Source organism: Tigriopus californicus, chromosome 5 (genome assembly GCF_007210705.1).
Source record: "Tigriopus californicus strain San Diego chromosome 5, Tcal_SD_v2.1, whole genome shotgun sequence".
In the NCBI taxonomy this organism is placed as follows: Eukaryota; Metazoa; Arthropoda; class Copepoda; order Harpacticoida; family Harpacticidae; genus Tigriopus; species Tigriopus californicus.
The window spans coordinates 10,321,469-10,332,691 of record NC_081444.1 but is presented as its reverse complement, the minus strand read 5'-3'; the positions used below and the strand labels follow the sequence as shown (position 1 = coordinate 10,332,691).

General features: G+C 40.1%; 1 protein-coding gene across 1 annotated transcript; it reads left to right on the top strand.

Annotated features, from left to right (window-relative positions):
* Positions 1-5,274: 5,274 nt before the first annotated feature.
* On the top strand, positions 5,275-10,622 carry LOC131880568 (uncharacterized; the record flags this gene model as incomplete). The annotated part of the gene is given in 4 exon segments (XM_059227235.1): positions 5,275-5,513; positions 5,592-7,401; positions 7,482-7,625; positions 10,200-10,622. Coding segments are annotated over 4 exon segments (2,328 nt in total). The 3' UTR covers positions 10,407-10,622.
* Positions 10,623-11,223: the final 601 nt, after the last annotated feature.

Genomic DNA, 11,223 nt, shown 5'->3' with positions numbered 1-11,223 from the left:
TTACAACCTATGGCAACCATCCCATTATCCTTAAACAAGGGAGTATCAAGGTAAAAGTCAGAAAAAAAATCCGATGGGATCTCCGGTACTTCTCCGCCAGGGATATGACTTCAAAAAAGCTTCCCTATGAAAGCGAGAAATTATCTCTTGCCTTCTTAGAGGTATTGAAAACCTGGCCCTGCTTGACCCATTATGGTTGATTCATCCCTTTTGTCATAAGTAGGGGTCAGAAAGATATTTTTAAGGTTAAATTAATTTGATACAACCACATAATTAAAGCACATTATCGCCGGATTTGTGAGTTCTTGTCCTTCCTCGTCTTTTCATTTCCTTGTAAAACCTCAGAGCATAAGTCTCTCTAGAAACGGCGTAATAAATAATAGAATAATAAAAAAGAATATATAATTCTGCAACTCCTGCCCTTCCAAACCATAGCACTAATTGTAAACCATTATCTCTTGTCGCGCGGAGTGAGGTAGTGATTTGGGGGATTTTATAATACCTTAATCTGAAAAGACGTTGAAAATTTCGAAAAAATGTTGCACAAATGTCGAAAAAGTTGTGAAAATTGGAAGCAATGTGGAAATTGTATGAAAACAAATAAAAATACAAACCTAGAAAAAAAGTTGTTACGATGGCATAGAGGTTGTGTTTAGCCTCTTTGTTGCATGTTTTCCAATGCAAAATGCTTACCACATAACTGTATATACAAGGAAATGCATTTAGTCAATCCATTTCAATTGCAAAAAAATAAGATTTACTTCTGGCAATGTAATGGGATACAATTGTTTCACTTCTGAAGCCTAGGGTCATTTTAGAGCAGTTTTTTCTTTAGATGATTTCAGCTTTTGGTTAGATCAGACCCAACTGTAACACCTGTTTTTTTGCAGACTTTACTAACTACAAAACCGGAAGTTGAATTTGATATTTAAATTTGTTGGTAGACCAAAATATAGTGTAAAGTTCAGGTGGTATAAATTTGATGAATCATTTTTGTTCGCTTGAATAGTACTAGGAACCTCAGTACTTGTAAGGGATAGTAAAGGCTAAGAAGACTAAAAAACAAAGAAATTATAAAAGAGCTGAAAACCACAAAGCGGGAATTTGTACTAAAAAAAAATTAAAACGAGAGTAAGAAATAGTCGACAATCGGGAAATTGCTTAAAGTGGAAAAATAGCTTAAAAAGGGAAAGGAGATAAAACTGGACAAAAAAAGTCATCTTCAGTCCTGACGGACTCCATGCATAGACGCCTTGATATCATCATATTTACAACCTACCAGCAGACTTGGTCCCTCTGGAAGTGCTAAAATTGGCTTGCAAGTGGATATCAAGCTTGTGAAGGGGAAAACTGGTGCAACTGAATTGCCATGGCAGCCAGTTTGTATGAACAATTCCCGTCAATCAACTTCTATCGTAGTTGGTAGTGATGGGACCAAACAAAGAAACCCAAATTTCAAATGAATTCAAACAAGTAAAAGCCAAGCAAATATTTTCAAAGAGGCAAAAAAAGCAAAGAAATTAGAAATGGAGGTCAAAGAAAGAGTTCAAGCTCTAGAGGTTTTATTTGACTGGTACTTGTGTAGTCTGATTATTTTTTGGGCTAGAAAATTAGTTATTACAATGGAACATAGCTCAAAAACTGATTCAAATCAATTTCATGCTTCATTTCACCCTTTAACAAACTTAATGCTGTTGGAGTGACTAAGGGGTTTATGCACTCTAATGAAAGTACCTACTTGAAGAATGCAATGAAATTCAAGGGTGTCTGAAATTCATAAACAGAGTAGATAAGTGTTGCCTCAAAAAAACAAAGTACAAGATACAAGAATCACAGAATAGGATAAAACTAGATGCTAAAGCAACACAAAAGTGCTCATTTTGATCTTTTTCCTTAGGCAAAGTATTGCTCTGGATTTCATGCGTGAATTTCTTTTATTTTAATGATTGTCAGTCACCCTTTCTTACCATCAGAAATAAAAGGTGCAGAGAAACAAAAGAAGAGAATAAGAGGTTGCATGAAAAATAATCCATTTCTTCCTTAAATTTCCTTCCCATTTCCTGTTCTAAATGTGGGGCTGAAGTTGTACCAAAGGTGACCACAATCAATAAAATTGATGACAGTGTGTTAATGAAAAGACAATGTGAACCTTTTCAAGCCTGCTTGAAGGTGGCCATGAGAGATATTGTTGGTTGCAAGAAGGCAACAAATCCAATTTTCAAAGGTGCCCAGGATAATAAGCACCTATATTCTATTTCTTCATACTATGTTATGAAACCAAGGCCCATTTTGTTTGATGTAGTCTAAAATTTTCAATTCCAATAACATGTTTGTGAGAATAAGCCATCTAATGGTTAATGGCAAGACTCTGGTTGCCTCTTTTCTAATGTGCAGTCCTCTTTTTGGTTGATGGTCATGCTGTGAAAACAATCAAAGTTCCTCTGATGCAGTGTGACACAACCCAAAAATAGCCGGAACCTATGTTAGAAACATATTTTCTTGCCACCTCTATTTATACATATGTGGCTGGATTTATTTTCATTTTTTCAGTGCTTTGGGCAAAACTAAACGCAATTTGCATTAATATATGGACACATTTTAATGTTTGTGATATGTCATTTTGGGTAAAACAGAGCCTGATCAATTTGCAAATTTGTCTTCAATCGCCTTGGTGAAGTGGTCTGATGCTTTGCTTGAATGCATGATCGTCCTTGGTCCTTTGACCTAAGATCAAAGCTATGAAACCAAGATCAACGGGGTAACGTACACGTGAACTTCCTGCAACCATTACAGTGGCACTAACAAGCCAGTGTTCAATAATTAAGGGTGGTTGGTTTGACTTGTCTCTTTATATCTAGTGTTGATAAAAAACCAGTCACAATACCACTTTGAATTGACTCTTTCACAAAGTTCCATAATGTCTTTTCAGTGTTTGGTTTGCTTTTCACAACACTACACGTCTCGAGTATCTCATTACAGTCAAACTGAGCATGGGCACTATCTGCTTATCTTTTTTCATGATTTCTTGACCCAGTGTCAATCATTTGTAGCCAAAAGGGTAAACGGAGTGTATGGGGACGGGTCCGGATTGGTCAGCTAGTTTTGTTGTTATTGAGGATGATGGGTGTGTGTTTGTGAGAATGTCGGACGCTTATTCTTACACTATAAATCAAGATGTTGGTCGCTGATCTTGATCAATTCTTTTTCAAAAGGCTTAACAAATTTTGAGCACCTTCTCCTTTTTGTCTATCGTTGTTGAGTCTTTTTTATTGAGAGGTTTTGAGGTGTCGGTTAACAGGAACACAATAGAAGAGGGTCATGAGGAAAGAAAGGTTGTTAATTCCAAGCACACATTTTTGCACTAACAATGGCCAACCCAGAGTCTTGTTGATTTCAGGAAATTGTGATAAAGGGATATCTGATTCAGTGTTACCAAATGGTCAAACATAAAGAAATGTACAAGAAATTTTTTCACAAGTGTGAGTGCCATACTTATGAAACATTTGGGGTCAACTACTTTTACATATTTTTTGGTTTCTGCCACTTTATACTTCAGCTCTAGAAAGTGGAAGTCTTTGCATCAAACACTCCAACAACTCAAGTAAAACCATGGACGCAAAGTATGGTGGCACTAATCCAACAAATTGTGGTGTCAAAAGATAAGGGAATAAGATGTGAAACTAACCAAGGAGACTGTCAAAAATATTTGATTTCCAAAACTCTTTAATATTTTACAACAACCTAATTACATCTTCCTACAACAAATTAGAGACAGGAATTTGGAACTGAGTAGCCATTAGCGATTTTCACCTAATTTCAAAGTGTCCTTTGTCAAGAGAAATACGGGGTGAATGCTGTTGGAGTACATGAGACAAGAAGTTAAGAACAAAATCGATCTGAATCACTTTCTGAGCCAGGATGTAATGTAACAAACTGTTTGTATGTTAGAAAGGATAATATTGCTCAGTGCGTCAGTCAAATAAGCACTCCACATTTTTAGCTCTTTCTCCAGTTCCCATTTAGGGTTTGTTTGCTTTTTATTTGCTTCTTTGAAATGATTTGCTTGTTTTTGTTTGTTTGAATCCCTTTGAAATTTGGTCTTCCTTGTTTGTACTCATCAGTAGTGCAGTGTTAGCCGTTAGGCCAATCAATTTTTATTGCGTTGCTGGGTTTCAACATCCCCATTTTCTACGAGGCTTTATTATTAAGAATTATCTATCTTCCCAAATACACCATTTTTAGATGTTATAGGACGCCGGGTATCCTGGTTTGTAATTGTCAACCTACTGGTAATTTGTCTTTGTCGCTCAACCACATTATCCTTTTCCAATGATTTTTGCAAACGAGGCGGGCCTGGCCATGGCCTGGCCATGGCCAGGCAGAGGCTACCAGTTTTGATAAGGCAGATTGAGTAAGTAATCAAGACTTCAGTTCAGTGCTTCCACAACATGACCGAATGAACTATATTACGCGCTGTAGAGGTTTCATGGTACTTTACGGCGGGTGAAGCCTCAACATTTAACAAAGTCCAGGCTTCAATATTAATGTCCTCACTTTATACACTAGTTCATGAGAGAGTGCTATGATTGATTGGAACCTGTACCCGATTCTTTCTTGGTTCCTTGATCCTTATTAGAAAATCTATGTTGAACGACACTACTCGATTTATTCTTTTCCCATGAGCGCAGAGCCTCCATATCTTGCGCTTTCACGAGAATTTCGCGCTTTTTAGCTTAGTTTCTGCGAAAAAATGTGAAGTTGCTTCGCGAATTTATTGAAATTGCAGAAGTTTTTGACAACTGCGCTACAAATTGATTTAATTTTTCAACCGTTTATCTTATAATTTATTTAAGAGTGCAACCATTTCATCCTATCACATCAAGTATCAAGATGATATGCATCTTTGTGCTAATCTTGAAAGCAGAAACAGAATCTGAGCTTCTAGAATTTAGGCGTAAGTGTTTGAAAACTCTTTAACAAAACTGATTGATAAGTAAGACTTGACCAAGCACAGCCTATCTCCTTACCTACTATGGTACGAAATCAAACCTAAAATGGGGTATATTTGATAAAATCACCATTTCTCAAATCTTGCAGTTCTTGACCGCTCATCTTTTCCCACTACGTTTTGGCGCTTTTTCCCGCCGTGTCGGTGGAGGCACTGCCTGGGTGGATGATGGATGGCTGGACACGCACAGATAGATGGATGCAGGCGTGCACGGCAGGAGTGCACGTCTAATGACGGGATGAGCAAGAATCAAATTGACTATAGAGAGAGAGGGTTCCATTCTTAAGATTGGCGTGCCGCAAGTGAGGGGCGGCTGGACCCCGTGATCATTGCTCGTGATGGCCCCGGGCCACTCGGCCTGGCCTCCCCACCAAGTCTCGGGTCAAGTGGTCACGGCTCTGCCCGAGGTCTTGATCGTGTCCGTGGAGTGCCCGCTCAAGGACGGCAGCCCGGGTTTCTATCAGGGCGCTTTGCTTCGGATTCCCGCTCAACAGCCGCCAGACACGTAAGTCTGTCTATACTTGTTGGATTCAACACCCATGAGATGCAACTAACCTGGACCCGTTGGGGGCTTGGCTTACAGGGGCGTGGCTGCGTTGGGGCCCTTGAGTGCCGAAGATTTTGCCCTTAAATTGGCGGCCGATAATCCCCGGGATTATTTGCTGGATCATTATCCGAGTCTCGCCCACCGACACACCTATTTCCAAGCGGCCCGTGACCAGCCCAACGCCGCCGCTCTGGAATCCCGAACCGGGTCCAAATCGGGGGGAAGTGGGGCGGGTGGGAAGAAATTGGGCGTGCGACTCCGAGCCCGGCAAGTTCTGTGTAACAAGTGCAAGAATGTGTGCAATGAAAGAGGCGAGAACGTTCAACACAAGGCCCAACGGAAAACGCTCAACCATTGTCAGAGCCGATTAGATTCCGGGGCGGGTCATCCGGGGCGACGTCCCTCTATAGCTAAGGCGGCTAGAAATGCCGCCGGGCCGTCCACGGGCTCGTTGAAAAAGCTAAAAATTAGTCCGAATAATACGCTAGTTCCGCGATTGAAGCGGTTGAATCAAAGCGATATCGACCGGTTGTCTGATCGAAGCAGTGACGGTTATGACGACCATTCTGGCGAAGAATCACCCGTTTTGGACACCCTTCCCGTTCAAAAAGCCATGATGCTGAAAAGACAAGATAACAAGGCACCCAATTCAGCCGGATGGCTGACCCAGCCAGCATCGTCATCCACCATGGCCAAACCCTTGAAAATCAAATTATCCGGCAATGCTCAGCCGATGGCGGCCATTTCACCTATTGTGAATTCACCGCCAGTGTTAGGACCCAGCCAGGCTAATGTTAAAGAGGGTGGTGATTCCTTTGGAAACCCGGTGAGTGGACGAACATTACGTCGCAAGCGTTGTGCCGTTGGGTCTATGGAAGACTTGTGGGATGAGACGGTATTTGAAGATGTTCAAGTTCAAACAAAGTCGTCCAAAAAAGATGCCAGCAAGACGAGTTCTGTCGCTCTCTCTGAACAGAAAACGGCGGGCATCTCTTTGGTGAAGAATGAAAATTCTAGCGTGTCCGCGTATGCCAGTGGGAAGCCGGAGACATCCGGTCAGGGCGCCAAATTACTGAAGATTTTCTATGGTAGTCGCGGCAAAGAAACCGTACTCAAGATACCGGCTAGCCAACTTCAAGCCGGAACCTCGACCCCTAGTCAAAGTGATACTGATGAAAACGAGGAAAACGCCCAAATGATCGCTAAAAAATCAAAGGATGCCTCCAAAAAAGCCGCTAAGAAGGCACTGAAAAGGGCTCGTAAAGAAGCTCAAAGGCGTGCTCAGTACGGCAGTGCATCCCCTGGCTCTTACTTAGCCGGCAGATCGCCTGCTTATCGAGGGGGCCGCTCTCCCATCCCTTCACCCGTACGGATGGTATCGCCATTCGCTCATCCGGGTGGATTTTCCCCGGGTAGATACGGATACAGTCCAGCTTATGCATCTTATTCGCCCGCTCATTCCAAGTCACCAGCGTATTCAGTGTCACTCCCCCAGAATTCGCCTGAAAGCGAAGCCATTGGGGCTAGAAAAATCAAACATAAGCGCAAAAAACATAAAAAAAAGAAACCCGATGACGCTCTGTTGTCTTCGAATGTCAAGGTAGAGAATGAAGTGGTGGCTACCTCTTCTGGGTTGACCTCGGGCCACAACATTTTTGTTGACGACGAGGTTATTAGTTCCGATCAAGTTCGCATTTGGGGGAGTTTTCCCCCGTTTGTTGAAACCGATGCGGCCGATATTGGTGGTCAAACTGTGGATTCGGCTGAAATGGAAAACGGTACCACCATGCATGTTGGCACTCTCATTTGGGGGAAGATTCCCAATCATCCTTGGTGGCCTGGAAAGGTAGGGTCTTATTTGACGTACGATATTAACAAATCATGTTGGGGTTTAAACATTTCACCTTTGCATGAACATACACATAGGTCGTCAACATATATTTGCGTTCGCTCATTCCTGGAGGACGAATACGACCGGAGGCTCTTGTCCTATGGTTAGGTTGTGAAGGCGGAGAAAGGACATCACTCTTTCCCTGTGAGAGACTCCGCCTCTTTCGAGAGGGTTTTAAGGTAAGCAATAACTTCATTACTAGACTCAGGATAATGAACCAATTTTCAAGTCAAGGAGAACTGAAGTAGTTTAACGGTTCGGATGTGCGAAAGACTTGGGTAGAGACTCATTTTTAAAGCTCATAGCTTTGGCAAAAACACTATATTGAGAAGCTTAAAAGTTAGTCGAGCTGCTGGATTCTTTAGAGGTAGTCCTTGAGTTAAATTTACGCACGGCGTATAGAAGTTATTCCGCAACTATTGTCCAACGGAAAGTGGAAGTTGATTATGAAACGGACCAATTATAAAGCCTACGGTATGCGATATTGAATAAATGTTAAGCACTCCCGCAGCAAATCTGAGGTAACAACTCAAATCCAGCTGATTCAATTTGATCCGAATCAAAATGTTCAGCTTCCTTCAACAACTTCTAATTTTGAACAATTTGAGTCAAAGCATAGTTGAGTTTCGGTTTCATTATTTTTACACGGTTGGACTGCAACCAAGTTGGTTTGTATGAAACGATTTTTTACTGAAACAGGATAAAACGTAGAAAATGTTGCATACATTTAAGGAGAGGACGTAGTTTGCGTTATGAGAGAGCTCCTCGTTTTGATTCTCCTTCCCGACCGACATCTCTCAAAGAATTTATGACGTCATCCACACACAAAAACTAGAAACCTAAGTGATACGGACACCACACTCATTTCCTATCGAAAATATATTTTGTTGCAGGCTGGCCAGGTTTTTTTTCAGCCGGCGATGGCAGCTCGTGCAAAATCGATGCTAAAAAAGGCTAATTGTAATTCGAAAATTCTAGAATAATGCGACTTGTTTAAGGAAAGCGAATTCTTTATGGTGGTCATAAGTGATTTCAGTTGTGTTCATGATATTTGAAAAGAAATTGACAAATTTTAAACCCTGACTTTGAAAGGGACAACGAAAAGTGATGAAAGCTTTCTTTGAGCAAAAAAAAAAATTTTTTCAGGATTTGAACAAGTTTTTTAACACAATCAAAAATTGTCATTATCGTCAAAAATAAATGCTTCTTGAGTGAGATTACATCATAAAAATAAGGTGACTTATTTTTGTAGCGTTCATCATACTTCATAGCGGAGTTAACAAGAGCTGCCCAACAATTTTTACCACTGTTGGGTGTCTCTCCTATTTTGATTTTTTACTATTATAGAAACTTGTGATTTTGGTTTACCTCAACTGTGCGTGTGGAAAGTACTTTTCAGAATACAATGAAATAACCAAAATACTATGTTTACTTCTAGAATACAGGAAATTAACCCAAACTCAATATTACTTAAAGATTGCGACTTGGCCCTTATACACGCACTGAACATTTTAATCAATTTCTCGATTTATGTTAGTCAACCCACAAGAGTAAACAATCATTTTATGTCCAAAAAGTCTGGGTATAAACAGAAATTTGGCTAAATCTCCCTTTAAATTGAGAAGCAACTAGAATAAACCAATTTGCTTGCTTAGTGTGGAAATTTCTTTGTGGCTAGAGCTTATCAATTTCGTGAAATTTTAAATGGATCCAAAGAATTTTCACATTGTTAGAACCTCCAAGTTTAGTACCTGTGTGAATTCATTCATTTTTTTCTTTCTTCCTTTTGGGCATGTTTTCAGTGAAATAATGCAAGGAAAACGCTAAAATGCAAGACAAGATTTCACAAGTCTTGGACCATGCAAATAAGGCCATTTAATACTAAAAACCTGACCGATGCTAGTAAAAAAGTTCCAATGCTAGCGGCCTTGAAATAATGCTAACTTTCGAAAATTAGCATCGAAAAATGCTACCTGTCCAGCCTGTTTGGACGTGATATATTTTGAGCCTGAATGTCAGCTTTTTAGCTTCAAGGACCTCGCTTACAGCTCCCATTACGAACGTAAGAGGGCACATAAGCAATATCAAAACTGCCAAAACATGACCCTGCTTTTCTAGGTCTCAGAACCAGGACTGCGTTAAAATTTGTTCCTGATCGCGGGTCTTCATTTCTGAACCCTATTTCGTTTGAATTGGGAGCCCTACCAAAGGTTCTTCAAGCTGATTTGATTTTCTAGTTCGATACCCATCGGTACAATTTGGTCTATGTTATGACTGGCTTTGCGTAGCCTTTGGAAATAGGTCGTTTTGCACTGGATTTGCCTGAATACCTAAATTTGATAGAATTTGAACATTAATTGATTGATAGTAAGTTTGGTAGATTGGGATTGGGAATGCCCATGAAACTTGATGTATGGTCGACCACTACAATCTCGTAAATCCTTGATACCAAACTGAAATATTGCTGTTTACCATCGAGCCACTTAATCCGCCTTTAAATAGCAGGTCTCAGAGCATGGACAAGAAAATCGGTCAATTGAATTTTTCAATAGGATTTCTACTCGACATGAAAAAGGGTATACTCATGACATATTCCAGTGACGAGACAGTCATCGGCAAAGGTACTCTTCGAGATTAAATGATAATCGATTCAGGAAGTGTTTGTTCGTTCAAGCGCATTTAAACTTTATACACAATCTCTACCCTCATGGTTCATGCGGTCCTCTACAAAAGCGATCTTTCTGTTTCTCTAGGATTGCTTCAGCCATTCTGCATCTCGAAATTTGACTTACAAGTATGCTGTGGAAATGGCCAATCAAGAAGATGAGCAAACAACCAACAATGTTTTTGGACTGGGTTCTTCTACAAGAATTTCCCAAACCCAAAATACTCCCACCCATATCAGCACTACTTCTCCTGGTGGCTCTTTTTCGCCCAGGACTGTGGATTGTTTGTCGTAATTAAATGAAAAGAAATGCTTGTTCTTTTCCTTTGGGCATTACCTTTAAAGTTATTTTGCAAATGTGTTGTCTCGGCACTTAACTGAGTGGCTTTCTCTCACATTTTTCGCCCTTGTGGTCCACCAATAGCGTAACAATTTGAATGTGATCCGGATTATGATTTAGAATTACCGATTGTGAAATATATCCTAGCCCTGTTCTGAGTGGTTGACTGTACCGATTTTTTTATATTTTATTTTTATTATTTTGGTTTGTTTTTTCACGGGCTTTTCTAACCGCTACAGGGAATGTAATCCCCAGTACTATTAAAATGAAAGGTTATAGTTTGTCTATTTATTACCTTTCAATCTTTATATGATATTTGGTCTACCAACGAATTTGAGTTGACAGACCGAGCTAGTCCTTGAATGTAGGGTTAATCTGGAATGCTATCTAAAAATTTGTCAAAGTCTGACTTGAAAGATGCAACCGGATCAACAAGGCCTACGTATTCCCTACGAATATAGAGGGAAGCAAATCAAACAATGAAGGAGCTCGAGAAAGAAGAGAAGTGGACTTCATTGTTCGAACTAGCCTATTATCCACTGGTTTTTATCCACTGCATTTACCACTAGGATTATGAATACGAGAGGCCCGCACGTGCAATGATATAGAAACATTGTATAAATTCTAGCAATGGAAGTCGATGCCAATTACTTTTTTAAACAGCAGGTTAACATTTACTTAAAGTGTGGCAAAATGATAAGATCATGTTGTCATTTGAGGCAAGTATCGAGTCTGCAAGAAATATTCAAATGACTCAAAACAATATTTTACA